We start from the raw sequence: 20,388 nt of genomic DNA on the forward strand, positions 1-20,388 counted from the left end.
GTGGAAAATAAATTACTTTAAAGCACAGCTGACATCTGTGTGCTTCATCAGACCTCAAATGCAGCACAGAAACTGAGAATTAAGATTTTAAAAATGCATCTGAATGCATCTAAATTCAACTGCTAAAACCACAGAACCAGCAACAACCGCCAGAGGGCAAAGGTCACACCTGCAGTACCACAACAGACCAGATGGTCCAACAATGCTGAAGTTTAGAATAATGCAAGTTTTATTTCTCAAAGAAAATGTAAGTCTGAACACTAAATAAATAAAATCACTAAAACCATAAATAAAATGGTTTATGAAATTTTTCTAAACAAAATTGTCCTTCAAAAAATATTAATAATCAGAAGTGAAAGTAATTTATCATGATTTATTGTGACAGCTCTAATTATGTTAGAACTGAAATTCAAACAGATTTTCGTTTGAGAAAATCACTTCACGGTTTAACAATAGGGAAGTCGCCGTCGGCCATGTTTGTTTCTGCGGCCCCGATAAGTCGCTCTGTGGTGGCGTCTCTGTTGCATTCGTCGGGTTTTCTGTGTTTGTCCTCCAATTTGTTGATCTTTTTCTCCTCCTGCAGAGAAACTAGATGAGATGCTGGCCGGAGGTCAACAGGAAGTGGTTCTGAGGGCCCGCCCCACCGACGACTTCAGGGCGGCGACGGTCAAGCAGCGGCCGACGAGCCGACGCATCACGCAGGCAGAGATCAACGTAAGACGAGCGGAAAACGATTAGCGACTCTACGTGTAGATGAACGATTCTAACACCAAAACAAACAGAAATCATGAACTATTTAACCTCCCATGACTGACAAAACAAACTACGCAGAAATAAAAATAATTTTCTGCTTTTGGTATTTTTAACAAAAAGCGAATAACCTTGGTTCAGGGATTCCCTCAGTGTTTTATCAGCCTGGCGGGCCACCAGGCTATACTTAGGTCCTGCCAGCCTAAACTTTATTAAAGATTTTATTATACACTGAAACCAAATACTTTCTGTCTTTACTGATCTACATGCTAACAACGTCAGCGAATAAAGTGACAAATCACGGATAAAGGATAAATGTTTTTTGACTTTTTATTTTTTTTCAAGTTTGCGTTTTTTAAGATTTTATGGTTAGGGTTTTGATATTATTAATCATTTCTTCTAGTAACACATACTTAAATATTAAAAAAATTTCTGTCAACTTTAAACATTTTTTAACTCAAAAACACAGCAGGCTGCTGGAGGACTGCCATCGCACCTCTACCACCGAGCTTTTCTGGGATAAATCTTGTTGGTTATTAGCTACAGCGGCTAATCAGTGCTGTCCAAGCCAGTAATATATATCAATGAGAAAAACCATGCAAAAAAATCTGATTTCAGCTAAATATGTGACTTAAGCATCAAGACGTGCTGTGTGAATGCAGCAGTTCCAGTTTTCTCCAGTGGGGGAGCTAAAGAGCGTGTTGTGTTTGCAGTCTCTGTTTGAGCGCCAGGGTCTGGTCCCGCCCTCCGCCCCGGAGAAGAGCACCATGCCGCTGCCCAGAGGGATGTCCAGAACAAAGAGCTTCGGTGAGACCCGTCAACTCTCCGCCTCTGAGTGGCGTTTCCCCGCCTTCTCCAAAAATGGTGTCAAACGTTTAGGACTGAAACGATTCATCGAGTGATTTGAGTCCCTCGATTATTAAAATTCCTCGAGGAAAATTTATCAGCCTCGAAATCTCGTTATATTATGTTTTATTATTTAGGCACCGTGTTCCAGCCGGGACTTTATTTGCACTCTCACTTCCGCCTGAGTTGTGGAAAAAAGCTAAGAGTTAGCAGCATAACATCCAATTTTTAAGTTCAGCCTGGGAGGATTTTACTGATTCATGATAATGTCTGGGTTTTTGCCGTTTTTGGGGGACCAATAAACATCCTTAAAATGACGGGAGCTTTTCTCCTCCCGGAGCCGCTGGCTCAGCGAATGGCGGGATTATTTATAAAGGTGAGCTGATAGACTGAACACTGGGGGCGGCTGTGCTTTAGATGCGTAGCTTTCATCAAAATACCCGAAAATAAATTTCATATCATTCCGGGTGCAACAAGTGGGTGGCGAAGAGCATCGTGACGTTACTTACCTGGTAGATGTTTCTGTGTGTGACGAATGCAGGTGTCAAATCCCGTCGCTAACATGAACACAAATGCTATTAATGTCTGGGCAAGGTGAGAGTTCATCTATTAAACTGACTGAAGATAAAAACATGAACGAAAACCTGGAGTATAAACAATTTTTTAATAATAGCCTGCCTCTTTATTATTACACTGAATATAATTTCAAATCTTTGTATAACTTTTCTTCAGGTTAACTTAGAAACTGAGCTATTATTGTTACAAGTTAATTTTCTAGACTACAGAGAAGTAATTGTTAGGGAAGCTCAAATGTGAAAAATTGGACTGATATTGATATGCGATAGTAATACTGCTGTTAGATTTACCAATGTTTTATTTTATCTTTTTTTTATCTGATTATGCGATTAATCGTAAGGATAATCGATAGATTACTCGATTACTAAAATATTCGTTTGCAACAGCCCTACAAACGTTTGTTCTGCAAAAATGTTAATTTGTGCTGCCATTATTTCAAAAGATATTAATAAAACTGTTTCCAGAGGTCAGAGGTCAACCACCACCCCTACATCCCCGCTCATTTTTTTTTCAAAATGTAAACTTTTTTGGCATCAATCAACGAATCTACGTTTGAGCAGCAATAAATTTAAATTGTGCTGCTTTTCTTTTGAAGACATTGATGTTGACCTTTCATGACCTCTGGAAACATTTTCATAAATATCTCTAACATTGAAGAAGCACAATTCTTTTTTTTGCTGCATAAACTTGTAACACAGTTTTTGTTAGATTTGGAGGGGGAGGGGAAAATTCACTCTCTGCGGTTCCCAGCTGTTTATGCTCCCGTTTCCATGGTTACATCGACAGGCACCCCGGACGACGACAGAATCTCGGCTCTGATCCACGAGAGCCGTTTCCCTCGCAGCTCATCTCTGACGGACGGCTCCATCCCGCCGCCTCCTCAGACGGCGCCGCCCCCGCCGCCGTCCCCCTCCGCTCTGTACCTCTTCGACTCCGGCCCGCCGCCGTCCTTCCTGCCGCCGCCTCCGCCGGCCCGAGGTGAGGGCCTGACTCGCTCCAGCTTCAAGCCGGGGGCGGAGCCGCGGCTGCAGGAGCTGTCGGACGCCAGGAGCCACGCCCACGCCGAGCGCCAGCGCAAAGCACGGTCCATGATCATCCTGCAGGACACGCCACCACCACCGCCACAGCCCGACGGACACGCCGCCGGCGCCGCGCTCCACACCGCCACGCAGACCTCCACACTGTCCATCCACAGCACCAGCACCGCCCTCGGACACTCGCCGCTCTCCCGTCGCCGGGGACGACCGATAGAAAACCCGTACGCCAACGTGGGACATCAAGCTGCGCCCAACAAGCCCCAGAGGAGGAAGTCTCCTCTGTTGAAACAACTTCCTGTTGAGGAGCAGGGTTAGCATCGCCCGTCATCATCTGTCTGACTTCACTGTGTTGTTCGTCATCCAGAGTAGAAAACGCGACCTTCAGAGGTCACGGCGCCTGGCTAAAGTATTCACACCCACAAACTCTTAAAGAGATAAACCAACAGGAAGACGTTAAGAAACAAAACCATGATTCCCACGGATCAATCTGCTCATTTTTCATTTAACCACTTAAACCTTTTTATATAATATTAAAAATACATTAAAAAATGAGAAAATATGCAACTCAATTTTTTTTTACGTAAGAAAATAAACATTTTATTGCCTAAAGTGCAATAACAGCATTCCTTTAGCGAACGCATCATTTGTAGCAAACGAATCACCTGCAGCTAAAAAATACTTTTAGCATCTAAACAGCGAAGGGCTGATCTGCTTAATATTTGGATTAACCGGTTATTAATTGGAAACACGGTGGTGCTCTAGCGCCCCCTCGCACCAGGTTTTCTGAAGGAATCCCTGAAAATAATGCTTATTTTTTCTTTATGGTTAGAAATTGTTGCATAAATCCGGCAGAGTTTACGGCTGTAATGCGATAAAATGTGAGAGCACTTTAGTGAGGCGTTCGAACAGAAAATGCAACGAGCCGTTATGCTAACATGTTTTAAATAGGCCGTTTTCTAATCTGGCTTAAATGTATCCTGCTAATACTTTCTGTTGCACTGTGGTCATTAAATTGTTCAAACTGTGAACGTTTGGTGATTCTGTCCTTCCTCATCACTTTAAACATCTTCATCTCTGAATCCTGAGGTCGCCTGAAGGTCAAACCTCCGAGCAGGAAACTGAAATGTTTGCGCCGCCTCTCTGTTCAGAATCAGTCCAGTTTCTTTCCTTTCAGGTCTTGGGATCAAAGACGATCCGTTCAAACCCGACGGCGGTGGACTGATGAGCCCGAGCCGAGCCGAGCTGTACCAGCAGCAGGTTCTGTCCGAGCGCGCCCGGGTTCAGGGTCGCCGCTCCTCTCTCTTCCTGTCGGTGGAGGGGGCGGGGTCAGACAGCCAGGCTCCGCCCCTCCTGACCCAGAGCCACTCCATGGACGACCTGGGCGAGCTTCCGCCTCCGGCGCCGGTCCTGTCGCCATCACCGACGCCGCACACCTTCCTCCACCCGCTGACGGGGAAACCTCTAGGTCAAACACATTTTCATTTTGGGTCACGTCAAGGTCATGAATGTTCTTAAAGAGCCGGTGGTATAGAATGTTAGAAGTCTCTGCATTTGATAAGTAAATTAAATAATATTTAACATCTTTTCACATTTATCACTTCCTCCAGGATTTCATTGTTTTTGTCATTTTTGTAATCAGTTTTGTGGAGTTAATGTAGAAATATTTATGATATTTCCGCTTATCGGTCACAGTCTATAACTTGACATCAATTAAGGCGAGGCAGCAGCGGCGTTAAAGTAAGAAGTACCACCACTTGCAGGTGGGAGTTAGCATCACTTAAACCCAAAGGTTTTTACCAATTTTTGTGGAAAATTTGCAATAAACTCACAACACAATTATGCACAATAAAACAAAAAAACCTGCAACAATCTGTTGATTTTGCAGAAAAACTGGAGGAACTGACATTTGGCAGCAGATCAAAACTGCTTTGATTTGACTGATGTAATTTCAAAGTTCTACTTATGAGTCTAAAGGGCCGCAAAAAAAAACTATGGTGGGCCGGTTTTGGCCCCCAGGCCATGAGTTTGACACCTGCTCTACTTGTTTCAGTCCATGATTGACCGTATAGTTTTAGTGTGAGGGATTTGAGGAAAACATATATATGTATTAAGAAATAAAAAACTTTTTTATTATTTCTTTTTAAATTTAAAACATGTCCTTAACGTTTAATGCTGAGCGGCGTTAGACTCTGTCCACATGGAAGCGTTTCCAGAAATGTTTTCATCCCCACAGAAACACAGAAAACATAAAATGCTTGTTTTACTCCACCAGACCTGTAGGTGGCGCTAATCATGGAGTACAGGCCATAAGAATTCCTCAAACGATTAGCGATAAACATTTTTGATTTTTGTTGTGTAACTCGATTAAAAATAATTACAAAAAACATTGATGGTTCCCTAAAACTACATTTCCGTGGAAATGTAGGTTTAGCGTATGTTCAAATACTGCACTGTAAAAACGCAAAACCTCTCCAAGTATTATCCGATGTTTACTTTAGTTTGTACATTTGAATTAAGAACAAACTAAGATATTTGAACTAGAAACTGAATCAAAAGCACCTCGTAAGATCTTGTGTTCTTTCAATGTAAAAAATATTTTAAACCGAGTTTGGAAAAATGTTTTCTATTGCTAGTGAAGAAACAGCAAAACTGCTTTACAATAGCGCCTCCAACAGGAAAACATATAACTACATCTGTACTCAATTTGCAAAGGCAAAAAATCCTTAAAGACCCATAAAAAATGTTGCTACTTAGGTTTTGTAATTTTAACTTATATTAGTTAATATAGTAAATATTGTCAAGTTCTTCACCAGGTGGAGTTCTCCTTAGTGGCTCTGCCATCGATTCATAGAAGAGCTTCAAATAAAAAAAAAACAAAAACAGAATGGGACCGAGGACACTGCCTTGATGCACTCCATAAATATAAAGGCCAACTGAAACAGATTACAGGATGCAGACAAAATGGAGCTCAGAAAACAATCCAGCTCTGCTTTCTCACCAATATGTGATATTCAAATCCAGTCCTGATTAAACGTTTCCCCGTGTTTTGTTTCCTCAGATCCATCGTCTCCACTCGCACTGGCTCTCGCCGCGAGAGAGCGAGCGCTCACTGCCCGAACGCCGAGTCCCGAGCCTCGAATCAAACACTCCTCCGCCTCCACCACGCCCGTCCCCACCCCGGCTGCCAGTCCAGAGACCAGACACAAACGCACGCCGTTCACCACCCCACAGAGCAGCCCCGAGCCTCGATCCAAGCGCACCTCTCCTCAGACGAGTCCGGAGCAGCGGACCAAACACTCGACGCCTCAGACCAGCCCCGAGCTGAGGCACAAGCGAATCACGCCGCCGCTGTTCCCCGACGGACAGGTGGAGCGACCCGAGACGGAGGGGGGGGTGACGTCACCCGCCGCTCCCTCCCCCGAACGATGGAGACCCTCCCCTCTGCCGGCGCTGGCCAATGAGAGCCACTCGGCGCTGATCGACCGGCGGCGAAGCCTCACGGTTGGCAGCTCGGAGGAAGAGGGCGGGGCTTACACCGTGACGCTCCCACCTGCCCTGCTGTCCTCTAGCGACGAGGAAACCAGGGAGGAGCTGCGCAGGATCGGCCTGGTGACTCCGCCCCCCGCCTTTGCCAGCTCCCCTGCCCCGCCTCCCCCCACCTCCCTGTCCCTGTTGCCACGGCGAGGAGGAGAGGGGGGAGGGGAGAGCGGCCCGGAGTCCCTGGTGAAGCGAGGAGACGAGGAAGAAGGAGGTGACGAGCGTCTCCATGACAGCTCCTTGTCCCCCAGTTCGCTCCCTCCGTCCATCACGCTGGCGTCCCCCCCCGCCCCGACCTCTCCCTCCTCCCCCCCTGCTGCTCACCCCACCCCCTCCCCCTCCGCTACCTCCCCATCGGCTCTGAAGCCCCGCCTGCGGTCGCCGATCGGCCGCGGCCGCTCCGTGCTGCGCGACCCGCTGCTAAAGCAGTCGTCAGACAGCGAGCTCCTCCCCTCCGCCGCCTCCTCCTCCCCCTCCTCCCCGCTCTGCTCCTCCCCCACCAGCGGCGGCAGCCGGCAGCCTCGCTACCTGTTCCAGAGGCGGTCCAAGCTGTGGGGGGGCGGAGACGACGAGCGGCGCGGGTTCAGCCCTGATGAAGGCGGCGGCCGACCGGCGGCACTGGGAGGACAGAGCTCCGGGTCGGCGGTGGATCTGACAGCCCGCTCGGCGTCCGCCCTGGAGCTGAGTGGCCGGGCCGGGTCGGGACTGGACCTGGCCAATCGGCTACAGCTGCTCAACAAAGACAGCCACTCTCTGGGGGAAGAACCAAGTCCACTGGACCCAGGCCGCAGGTCTCCTGTAGGGGGCGCAAGGTACGTTCAACTGCCTGGTACCGTATTCCTAAATGGGTTTATAGAAGTGCAGTCGGTTCAGAGGGTAAATCAAGCTTTACATCAATACTAAACACTGAATAACTTCACTTTTCATATGCTTCAACAACACGCTGAAGAAGTTTTACTATTTCTCTGAAAGGTTTCTTCAGTTCTGAAGCAACAAGTTTACAAGCATGAGTAAGAATAATCACACCAGTTGGAATCCTTCTTGGACACCAGTAGGTCATTAAGGTCACCGATGGTCCAATAAGGTCACCGATGGTCCAATAAGGTCACCGATGGTCCAATAAGGAAACTGTTTGAATGACTTCCTGTTTGATGTCCTGCAGGTTGTTCTCCAGCCTCGGTGAACTTCACACCATCTCCCAGCGAGGATACGGCGCCAGCTACACGGTCCGCCCAGGAAGTCGTTACCCCGTCACCCGCCGAAGTCCGTCCCCGTCTCCCTCCCCCTCAGACCGGTCCATGGGCCTGGGCTCCTCGCCGGCGCATTGCTCCGAGCGGCCCGACCTGAGCTCTGGTCGAGGTCTGACCATCCTCAAGTCTTCAAGTCTCAGCCTGCCGTCGGAACCAAAGGAGGTCCGTTTCGTCATGAGGAGCGCCAGCGCACGAACCAGGTCCCGCTCGCCTTCGCCCTCGCCTCACGCCTCGCCCTGCCCCTCCCCGGTCCTCAGCGGGCCCCTGCTGGCCCTGCGGCCCTGGAGGCAGCGGCCCCTCAACCTGTGGAATAAGTACGACGTGGGCGACTGGCTGGAGAGCATGGGCCTGGCCGAACACCGCCAGCGCTTCCAGGAGCACGAGATCGAAGGCTCACACCTGCCGGCGCTCACCAAGGAGGACTACGTGGAGCTGGGCGTCACCAGACTGGGCCACCGCATCAACATCGAGAGGGCCCTCAGACAGTTACTGGACAGCTCCACTTGACCCATCGCCTCCAACCAGTCACCTCTAGGCGTCCAGAACTCTGACCTCACGACCCCTGACCTCAAGTCAGACCCCGGGCCATCTCTTTAATCCACTATCTCAGCCATTACAGAACCGCCCCGGTTTCGTTGATGCCAGATCGCAGAAACGTTTTGGCTCATCAGCTCTTTAATCAGCAGCTCTGACCTCTGACCTGCAACTCACATAGCAAACAATTCACGTCCACACTATGACCCAAATTCAATGTTTTTGTCTCAATGCAACATCTAGCCGATCTTTTCATGAAAGTCCGATCAACACAGATCCGACCCAGACGATAAATTGTCCCAGACGTTATTGCCATAATCAATAATCATGTTTTACTAATATGACAATAATGGCATAAAAATGCAAGAAAATTAAATTCTGATGAACATTTAACACTGGAAGACATTTTAAATATCCAAAATAAACGTACAATATAAACAACAAATATAAACATGATTATATTTCAGAGGAATTGGAGAAAAAATCCTGATTTTAGTTGGTTAAAATACAGATTTGTCCAGTTTGTGGTTCTTTAATTCAAACATTGGCAACTTTCCACACTTTTCCCACTAAAACTAAAATATTTGGGCTGAAACAATTAACTGGATTAATTTATTATAGAAATAATCAGCAGCTAATTTAGTAACCGATTAACTGGAGAATATAAACTCAAAAAAAGGCCAATTGGTGAAAATCCATGTTCACAGCAATAATTAAGCTAAAACTGCACAAAAATATAAATTTAACTAAAACTCATCAGTAGAAGTTTGGTTCAAATTCACTAAAGTAAAGCTATGTTACTGCATTTTAGGCAATAAACTCTTTATTTTCTTATTTTAAAAAAGAAATGTCATAATTTATTCTAATATTCTATAAAAAGGCTTCAGTGGATAATCTGAAGAATGTGTATTTTTTTTCCTGATTAATCGCTTTATTTTGACGATTAATCGGTAGACGTCAATGATATTCTGCCAAATGAATAACCGATCAATCATCAGAATAATCGATTATTCTGATGTTTAATTGATTGTCAGTATAATCAACTAAGAAAATAATTGTTAGTTGCTGCCTTAAAAAATAAAACACATTTTGAATCTTAAATTTGAGGAAATTTCAGGCTTACAAACTTGTTTTTATGGAAACTTTAAACCAAAATCAAAAAATATCAAAACATGTTGAATAACAGAAAACAATGAAAACAGGCAAATAAAGATTAACTTTTGGCTGTTAGAATTTTATCAGTTTAATCACAATAAACATGTTTCTTTTCTTATGTTTTTAGTAAAAGTCGCAGTTGGACTCAGAGTTCTGATCAATGAGTCGATCAATGAGTCGATCAATGAGCCGATCCATGAGCCGATCCATGCCGGTTTATCTAAATGATCCAGAAAGTTCTGGGACATTATTTTTTTTGGCTGTTGTGATTTTCCCCCCATCAAATGTCACTCATAAAGTTTTGTGTTACTTCAAACATGAATTCATATGTTAATGGATCATTTAGAATAAATCAATAAGTAATAATAATGACAATAATAATAATGGTGATGCCGTGCAGAGCTTTTAGTCGTCTGGAAACAGATGTGTAGTTATGATTTGACAATGAGTTGAATTCCCGGCGGAGGCTCTGGGGTTCATGATGATTTGTCGATGAGTGTGACGTGGTGGCGTTGGTGTGTTTCAGGGTTTTACCTGCTTTCTGAGGGCTAACTGTACACGGTGCTATCTGCTCAAAGCCATCTGTACAGACTCTACCTTCCTCCTCCTCATGCATCTTCCCATCCCAGCCAGGAACTAAACCATCACAACGGCCTGACCAAGGTCGCACGGGAACAGGCCATAAAAGGAGTTTCCTCCCCTGCCATATACGGGATGCTTTCCCTGCCATAAGTGGAGTTGAATCCAAACATAAAAACAGGCAAACGGGAACACCGTCGCATCCAGATGTTTGTAAGTTTTTATAACCCTGAACAGGGTCAATTTTTGTGCCAATAAAGAGGAAAATTTAACTAGAACTTAGTTAAAAAACAGCTACATGTTTACAGCAGTTAGATTTATATATTATCAGACTTTGATGAACCACACTGAAAACGTTCCAATACACTCAACTTCCAAAGGAATATTTAATAGTTCAGAGCTATAGTTAAATAAATTATATTGTGTACATAAAACATATATAAGTACGAATATATAGTGTCTTATTCCAGCACAAAGCTGCAGTGAAATGTTAAATTACTGGTTTTAAAAGTTCTGAAGCAGTTCACATCAAAACATCTGAGCTGCTTTAATAAAGCTAATAAATTAATTAGTTTCACATGTCGTTCAGTTCCTGATGTTTAGCTAATTAATGCTTGTTGCACTTTATGGTCCATCCTGATTAACAGGAGCTCTTAAAGAAACAGTACGTCTTTCTAAAAACACCAAACTGGCCCCAGTGGTAGTTCCTTTAAGCTCATCTTCTGATGCAGGTCATCCACATATCCGTTGATACGACCAAGAAAACCAAAACTACTAAAATGTTGAACAGCTTCTGGGGCGATCGTGAGAAAAAAGATAATTTTTCTGAAATTTGGTTTATTTTTTGAGCATTTTTTTGTTAGAAAGTGGAAAATTAAATAAAAAAATTATAATTTGGACCGTTAGTATTTAAATGTAACACCCACAAATTATGACAAATTCCAACTTATTTTAAATAATGGTGCACCGACTCAGTTTCTGGCCGATAACCAATGTTTTAAAAAGCCTGGCCAAAAAAAAGCCGATGCAAAAATTTCTTTTGTCTGAAAAATCATTAAATATATCAACTGCATCTAAGATCAGTGGATATGATTGGTTTCTTGTTTAAGTATCAATTGATTGCCAATCTCCAAAAATCAAGTAAATCCTAGCCGTTTCTTTAGTGCTGCCCTAATTTTAAGTTAATATATTCAATCTTTTAGCTGAAGCAAATTAAATAAAACCTTACCAAATTAAACTGTATTATTAGCCCCTAGCTTAGATAGCTATTATATCATAACCGTTAAATATGTTTTATTTACTGAAATCCTATTTTAGTATAAAACTAGCAAAATATTTAGATTTTGATATAGTAAAAATCCAAAACTAAGCCAGTAAAATGGCTTCAAGGCAACATTTCCCCACACAAATCATTAATTCCCTATATTATGAGGTTTGCAGTGTAATTACACCCGTGTGCCACCAGAATATTGTTGGTATAAATCAACAATAGATGCACGAATAATGAGCTGTCAGTTGTTATGTTCCATAAAACACAGGTTATCTGCTGGTGTCAGGAAATCTAATTTAAGACTTTTAAAGACCTTTTTAAATGCCAGCTAGAATAAAATTTAAGACAGAAAAAACAACGAACGTAGGGAATAAATATATCATACTTAAAAGTGAGCCAGTAGCAAAAACAAACATCCAGCAAACTACTAATGATGGACCCAAAAAATGCTAGCTAGCTTGCTACCAAGAGTATCTTAGCTAAACCGCTGAAGATCTTTGTGCACAACTCAAATGTTTGCTAGATAGAGAAGTCCATCAAGAACAAAAAAATAAAACAAAACTACATACAAAATTAAATGGTAAAGACACAATAAAATTTAAGATCAACTTTCTTTACTCTAAATTAATTTAAGACTTTTTAAGGATGCGTGGAATTAATATCTTTTAAAATCTTTTCCCAAACAGGCGAAAGCTTGTAAATTGTGAACGCAGCACTATGCTGGAAAGTTTTCAGTGAGCGTCTCAGATTTTACACATCAGGAAGTCCAGGAACATCCTGCAGGTTTTAGTCTTTGAATCTGAACTGGAACCAGTTTGGTGGGAACCGAGGCCCCAGTTAAAACTTCTTGTAACCAACACCGCCCATATGGATCAACCCCCCCGAATCACAATCAATGCTCAGTGCCTGTTACCACGACAACACGTCTCAGTCCTTCTGCCGAGCTACAATCATGATCCCAAAGTTGTACAAAGCCAATATTTTATAGAAACCCCTGAAATGCAGAATGTACAGTCTATTAGCAAAACATTATATTAGAGTAAAGCCTTTATAATATCTGTTAGAGTAGCTGTTGGTGAAAAAAAACACTGGACGGGTCAGAGGTCAAGTTCTGGTCCAGCAGGTAAAAATTAGAACGTTACAAAACACCAATAAATATTTAATTTAAATTGTTTTTCAGCCTCGCTGTGATTCAGAAACATGACAGGAAACGCGTCAAAATGTTGTAAAGTTTTTTAAAGTTTAAATCCAATACTAAAACAGGAAACCCATAAATGCAAAACATTGTTTTCAAATCGTTTTTACAACTTTCAGCCACTAGAGGGCGCTGATAAATTCATTTTCAGCTAATAATTAAGGCGAGGAAATATATATATATATTTTTGTTTGTGGAAAAACATAATTTAATATTTCTGTTGCAGAATGAGGTGGAAAATACTTTTAATTTTGCTTTTACCAAACAAAATATAAAAATAGTGAATTAATTATGATCTAGTTAATAGTTTGAAAGCTAAAATGAACCAAAAATTATGTATAAAAAGTGACTTTAGAAAATCTACAATATATCCAATCTGAGACGTGAAGCTGAAAACCTGAACAAATTGAGGCAAAACTGAAACTGCTTCAGTTTATTTTTATTATCCACCATGTTAATCCGTTTTAATTCATGAATTATAAAGTTTCCTGGTTTCCGCTCATCTATACTACAGTATATGTGCTTTTATGAGTTGTTTATAACTGGTTATTTTGGAGATTTTCACAGCAGGGGGCGCTGCAGAGTGAGGCTAAACTAAAACAGGGATCGCTAACAGATCAGCAACTAGTTATGAAAACCAGGACAAATCTGGAAAAAGACGGAATAACGATCAGGAAAACTCTTCTGCTTCCTGCTGACCGGCTGAGATCTCTGAACCTGCGTGTAAATCCTTCCTCCTCCTCCTCCTCCTCCTCCTCCTCTTCCTCTCTAGCTTCCTCTTTTTACAGTATGTCTGTGGTTTCTTCTGGAGTGAGTGGCGTGCGTGTACGTGCAGTTTTTCTCTTTTCTAAGCTCCGGAGAGCATACAATGACAGCTGATGAGCTCTTTGACAGATTGTAATCTTTATAATAAACCGTCATTTATTACAAACTGAGCGCTGGCTTCCTGTCTGATTCTTTCAAAATAAGACCCAATAAGCGTGAATTCTGGTGACGGATGCTAATGCTAATAGATTATCTAGTGGTTAGTGGCATTTTTCAAGGATTTATATACTTTATTTAACCTTTAGTTACTAGCAGTAATTTCATGCAAACTGAGCATTTTCTTTTGCATATTCTTGAATTATTACATTAAAATAAAATCTATATTTATAATTTATACTTTTCTGATAAAATATGGGGTGATAAAGACAAAAATGTCATACAAATGTTGAAACTATTTAAAAAATCAAGTAAAAAAGTTATTTTTCTATTTGTTTGATGCAAATTCCTGAAAACAATAAAAAGGTCCGACTTTACAGAGGAAACTGACCCAAATAATCAATCAATAATCAGTTTCTTTTCTTTAGGAAGGTTATTATAGGCTCATTAAAGCCAGCACAACTTCCCTACATTAAGTTAAATAATTACTTTAGACTAACTCTGCTGGTCATGGTAAATCATTTCTGAAGCAGGACAATTTTTTTCATAATTTTACCTCTTTTTTTATTGATTGCTTTTTCATTTTTATTTGTTGAAAGCAGTTCAGCAATGCAATTGCTCAAATTTTCTCGATGAGAAGACTGGGCACAGGAGAGCCTCTTGCCCTGCAGGGACACACCCGGCGGGATTCACCCTGGATTTATTCATGATAACAGGATTTCTGCTGTTTGGAGCTTGCGGACACCTGGCTTATCGACAGATTTGTGACGGATTTGGTCGAACTAGCGGACAGAGTGGGGACAGAGTCAGATGTGAGTCTCGCTGAGACTCGCAGCCCAGCTGAGGACTCAAAACTCACTAACAGGATGGAATCGATCTGGGAGAAGTTGCTAGTTTCGGCTCAGTGGAACGACCAAACTAATTTGGATAATTGGGAACTGAGATGTATCGGAGAGACTTTAGGGAAGATTGAAATTCATAATCTACCCGACCTAAGACATTCTGTATCTGAATTGGCTTTCCCCGTGTTGCCTTGGAAGGGCTGCATGTCTCCAATCCTTGAAGATATGTAAACATAACGCTCCTTCCCACCTCCTGTTATCCATGCAGCTGTGGAGCTGAGCGCTCCCAAGGACATGCCTTGATAATAACATCTTATCGGACTTCTGAGCAACGTAGTTTCATGGCCCCTGATGTCACTCATACCTGTGTTTTGTCTGAATGTTGCCATTTGCTCTAATGTGTCCTTTCCTCTTTCTTATTTTATTTTGTTAGAAACTGTGGAGTACTCACTTTTAACCCAGAAAGGAATTGGAACAAACTTGGAATCCAGAGACTCTAGTTTAGTCACTCTTTAGCTTATATTTTTAGATACTGTACTCACTATTTAGACCAATATTATACTAGATATATTTTTAGATTATTATGCAGATAGACTCCTATAGTTGCAACCCAGAAAAGGAATCAGACCAGAGGATACTTTTCTACCAACCCTGAACAGGAGCACCTAGTTTAGATCAACATCAGATTCTTTTTCTTTCCTTTGGTTTATTTTGTTTGTATTTTCTTTTAATTCTTGTAAAGCACTTTGTATTACCTTGTTGCTGAAAATGTGCTTTAAAAAGTAAAATTGCCCTTTACCTTTAAAATTATGGATTAATTTTACTTTTCTTTCTTCTGTATATACTTAAGAAAATCCTGGGACAGAAAAGTTGAATAAAACAGAACAAGAAACTCCTGATGATATTAATTATCAGAGTTGCAGTAATATCTTAAATATTCTGGTCAGATTAATGAAGTTTTCTGTAAAATCTTAAACATTCTGGTCAGATTAATGAAGTTTTCTGTAAAATCTTAAACATTCTGGTCAGATTAATGAAGTTTTCTGTAAAATCTTAAATATTCTGGTCAGATTTATGAAGTTTTCTGTATGAACTTGTTATTCGTTGTTTTTAAAGCGAGTTAGTTTGGTTTTTCTCCAAACTGCATATCCTGACATGAAGGTACACGACAGTCTGCAAACAAAACTGAGATAACCACAACATGAACTTCAACTTGACCCAGGAGTTTCCTGTAAACCGATTGGCTCCTCCCCCTGCTCTCTGATTGGCTGACGGCGCCCCGACCTGCAGGTGGGTCATTCTGCCAACAGGTCAACGCCACTTCGACTGCAGAACAGGTAGGATCCATCTGCTGCGCGACGCCTCACTCACTTTGACTTTTATGACCAGCTAAGAGCTACATTTAAATAATTTATTTCTCAATTTAAAGCAGATTTTATTGGTTGGTTAATGATGGTGAAGATTAGTAGTAAAATAAAAAGTTGTTACTGCTGAGGAGACAATAAACTGGCAGAAAATCTGCAGATTTTCAGTTAAATGATTTACCGTTGTCAAGAAAACCCGAGATCATCCCACTTCCCCATGCTGGAGAATTAATTTAACAGTAACAATAAATAAAGTTACCTTTAAAATTTATCACACAAGTGACATCAAGACCCAACAGTAGACTTAAACTTCAATAAGATCAATCTGGTTGTGTGTGTTGTTTTTGTTTCCTGCAAACTTTGCTTTAATTGTATTTCTTTTGTCTATTTAATCATAAGAAATTATAGTCAGACAGAGACATGAGACAGGAGGAGCAGGTTTCCTGGAAAAAGAGGAAGTAGGTTTCCAGAGTGAAGATTTATAAAAATAGCTGAGACTATTCCTTATTTCAAAGCATGAAAGTTTTAAAGAATAAAGTCTAAACATTTTGAGTAATTGAATACAATTCAAAGTAAAATACTTATATTAATATTGGTTTACTTGTAAGAATACTTGCTCTTACATTTGTGGAAATAGAAGTAAAACAAGTAAAAATCTTTGGTATCAAATAATTAGAATCATGGATTATTCTTGGTTGATTCTCAGGAAACATCTGTAATAACTCACATTAAGATTATAATAACAGTAACTAATAAGTCATGGTTATCATAAAATTATAAATGAATGCTAAATCAGAGAAGCTAAAGAAATTTTAAATGTGATTTTGACATTGAACTTGAAATGGTGTAAAAAGGTGTAACTGCAATTAAACATCACTGATATGTTGGAGGTAGATGGTAGGTGAAAGGATAAGGGAAAAAGGGGAACTAAGAGGAGAGCAGAGATGATCAACGCCTTATTTGGAAACAGATTGTTGAACAACTTAAACTTTTCAAAGAAAAGGTTGTGCAGGTAATGGATGTAGGAGGTTGAGCAACCCTGAGACATTAGCACAGACATCAGGACATAATGTCTGTAAAACAGTGATGGATATGAGATCATCTGTCTGATCAGACAGTCAATGAAATAAACACAGCATCAGTGCTAGCCAATGCTAACGCACCAAAAGAGGAACCTTTGGTTGGATCCTCCAAGCAGCTTCAAGCCGAGATCCAGATGGACAAAGAACTCTGCAGCTGAAGAAGAGCCGGGGCCACAGAGCCGAAGACTGTCCTGCTCATGGGGACCAACCCGTCTGGCCCACAACCTTCACATCGCACTTCTCTCATCAGCTGGGTTCAGACCCCAAAGACAAAGATGAAGATAAAAGCAAAGAACAAAGAACAAAGAAGAAGACAAAGAACAAAGAAGAAGAACTGGTGCCTTCCTTCCATGAGGTCAGCGCGTCTACATCTCAACGGACCCGGAAGATTGTGAGACAAGATGAAAGGAGCTTCAGACTCTTCCTGCCAGCACCAAGTCCTGTGTGACCTCACCATCCATGCGGAGAAGAAGCTCATCAGACCTACAGAGATCCCTGCCTTCACCGATCAACTTCCTCCTCCTGCTGCAGCACCTTCTTCATCATCAGGCCAGGTCTGGGGTTCGAAACACCAAACTCCGTCCGTCTCTCTCTCTAAGGTTCCCTTTTTTAGTTCTCAGTGTCAGCAGTAGGGAAAGATAGACTAGATGATTGATTTTACTTATTTGATTATTTCTGCTACTGAATTAAGCTGTACTGACCCTTGCAAAAATGCCTTACTAATAAAATATTTAGCATAAAGAAAATCTAAAAGATGTTGTGGACATTCAGTTAATGAGTCACCTTAAGGTTCTTTGATGGTTGTAAAATAGCTCTGATGTTTGATTCTGGAGAGGAAAAAGTGGAAAATGTTTTTAGGTTGCTGGTAACCCATATGTACAACATCATCCTTGGGACTCGCCCGAGTCACTAAAACCTACCTGGTTCAATAACAAATGCAAGTTGTAAAATAGAGAACGAGCGACCGTTAACAGGTGTGCTCTGTGAAACTAGTTGGCTGTAGGCTGCTCAGTCTGGCTAATTCACAGGGGGAAGAAGGGTGGGACACCTGGATGTTGGCCGTCAGAAACCAGGCGAATCGTTTCTCGAAACCAGCTTAAACAGAGTTTACTTCAGTTCTGGATAAATCCCAGCAGATTTAGGAAACTCATTTCACCCGTTAGATGGAGAGCTGGTAGCACATCTCCCAGAGGAAGTAGAGAGAGAGAGGGCGGGTTGTGCAACAACACCGTCTGTGTGACTTTTTAACAAGCACTTAAATGATAAAGTTTATTCATTTTTGAATTAAAGAGCCTCAAACTAGACAAATCTGCATTTTAGACACAAAAACTAGATTGTTTTTTATGTAGTAGTACCAACTAAATTTAAGTATTTTTTCTATTCAATTCAGTTAAAAAAATAATTTATTTAATCACCAAAAGAGATTAAATAAATGACCAAAAATGGAGAATAAGCTTTCAGTTTTTATGCTCCTCTAATTTGAAACAAACGACCAGAAAACTGCAAAACAACCAAAACACTGAGTTCCTTTAAATTAAGGCTAAAAACACCATTTATTTAGAGCTGAATTTGATCCAATATAACTAGAAAATATATTAATTCTGGATTATAACTTCTCTTTATTTAATGATCTATGTTTTCATCATGTAAAACAATTTAAATTGTCATGTTGCTGAAATGTGCTATACTAATAAACTTCACTTCAAAACAATACTACAATCTGACAAATGGAAAACATTATTTTAGCTCATCTACTTTGTAATATTAGGGAATAGTGTAAAATTAACATTTTCAAGGTTTTTATTATGTTATAATGTCATTCTTTGATCATTCAGCCCCAATTAAAACTCAATAAAAAGTTGGTGTTGCCTCAATAAACACATCCAAGCGTAAATATTCTAGCTGAATATTCGTGTTTCTCCAGGCCGCCATGCCGTCCATCGTAGATCTGATCAGGAAGAAGAGGGACGGAGGTCAGCTGACCGATGAGGAGATCAAATTCTTCATCGAGTCTGTAACAACCGGACGGATGCAGGACTGCCAGATCGGTAGGAACGGCTCGATTCAGAGCCAAACTGAAGCCGAGCGGCTTTCATTTCTGCCTCTGCCTTAAGGGGCCATGCTGATGGCGATCTGGCAGCGAGGGATGGTGGCCGCGGAGATTCGCACGCTGACCTGGGGGATGATGGTATCTGGGGAGGTGATGAGGTGGCCGGACGACTGGAAGAGGCTGATGGTGGACAAACACTCAACAGGAGGGGTGGGGGACAAAGTGAGCCTGGTGCTGGCGCCGGCGCTGGCGGCTTGTGGCTGTAAGGTAACACCTGGACCCACTCAGCGTTTTTACTGGAAAACCTTAAATAGTTACTGGTACAACGATTCAATAAGGAGTCCTTCCTTTTTATTCTCCTCTAATGACACTTTATATTTAGGGTAGGCAACAGGTGGGGGAGGGGAAGCACTGATGAGGGAACTCTGGTCACTCTGGCGTTTCATGTAGTAGACTTTAAACTAGGGCTGAAACGATCAATTGAATTAATTGTGATTCATTGGTTATTGAAATAACAAATTTTGTAATCGACTAATCGGTAACTGGAGACTCAAAAAAGGTCATTTACTAAAAGAACAAGTTCAGAACTGTAATTAAGCCAAAACTGTACAAAACAAGATGGGAAAAAACCTTCAAAATAAGTTTGACCCAAAACTCCAAGCGCAACAGTTTTAGCTTACAAAACAATTGAACTCCTTTTGATAATAAAATTATTCAATATTAATCCAAAAGAACACAATAAATCACCAAATCAGCCCAACGCAGAGATGATAATCTGAGCAGAAATGCTTCAATCCTTTGCTACAAATAATCAAGTGTTAATTAAAGGAATGCTGTTATTTTAGGCAGTAAAATGTTTATTTTATTACTTTGAAAATAAATTTAATCATTTTTTTATTTGCAACTTTAATGTATTTCTGACGTCATAGTATAGCATGCGTCATTTTTGTAGATTTTTGACGTCATAGTATAGCATGTGTCATTTTTGTCGTTTTTTGACGTCATAGTATAGCATGTGTCATTTTTGACGTCATAGTATAGCATGTGTCATTTTTGACGTCATAGTGTAGCATGTGTCATTTTTGACGTCATAGTATAGCATGTGTCATTTTTGACGTCATAGTGTAGCATGTGTCATTTTTGACGTTTTTTGACGGCATAGTATAGCATGTGTCATTTTTGACGTCATAGTATAGCATGTGTCATTTTTGACGTCATAGTATAGCATGTGTCATTTTTGTCGTTTTTTGACGGCATAGTATAGCATGTGTCATTTTTGACGTCATAGTATAGCATGTGTCATTTTTGACGTCATAGTGTAGCATGTGTCATTTTTGACGTCATAGTGTAGCATGTGTCATTTTTGACGTCATAGTGTAGCATGTGTCATTTTTGACGTC

The 20,388-nt window shown here is 41.2% G+C and overlaps 2 protein-coding genes across 7 annotated transcripts in view; both read left to right on the top strand.

The window, feature by feature from the left end:
* The window catches only part of LOC114160679 (SH3 and multiple ankyrin repeat domains protein 3-like), a 45,762-nt gene extending 32,098 nt beyond the window's left edge, over positions 1–13,664 (top strand). For all 6 annotated transcript variants that reach the window (XM_028043371.1, XM_028043372.1, XM_028043373.1 and 3 more), the window contains 6 exons: positions 584–714; positions 1,464–1,557; positions 2,959–3,519; positions 4,384–4,674; positions 6,268–7,558; positions 7,909–13,664. In XM_028043371.1, coding sequence (XP_027899172.1) covers positions 584–714; positions 1,464–1,557; positions 2,959–3,519; positions 4,384–4,674; positions 6,268–7,558; positions 7,909–8,503 — 2,963 coding nt within the window. In that variant the 3' untranslated portion in view covers positions 8,504–13,664. The remainder of the gene's footprint in view (positions 1–583; positions 715–1,463; positions 1,558–2,958; positions 3,520–4,383; positions 4,675–6,267; positions 7,559–7,908) is intronic.
* Positions 13,665–15,798: 2,134 nt separating this feature from the next.
* LOC114161001 (thymidine phosphorylase-like) lies at positions 15,799–19,390 on the top strand. The gene is made up of 3 exons (XM_028044002.1): positions 15,799–15,829; positions 18,863–18,986; positions 19,053–19,390. Exons 2-3 carry the CDS (start codon positions 18,869–18,871, stop codon positions 19,373–19,375), a joined length of 441 nt encoding a protein of 146 aa, XP_027899803.1. The 5' UTR covers positions 15,799–15,829; positions 18,863–18,868; the 3' UTR covers positions 19,376–19,390.
* Positions 19,391–20,388: the final 998 nt, after the last annotated feature.

Source organism: Xiphophorus couchianus, chromosome 17, assembly GCF_001444195.1.
Source record: "Xiphophorus couchianus chromosome 17, X_couchianus-1.0, whole genome shotgun sequence".
Classification (NCBI taxonomy): domain Eukaryota; kingdom Metazoa; phylum Chordata; class Actinopteri; order Cyprinodontiformes; family Poeciliidae; genus Xiphophorus; species Xiphophorus couchianus.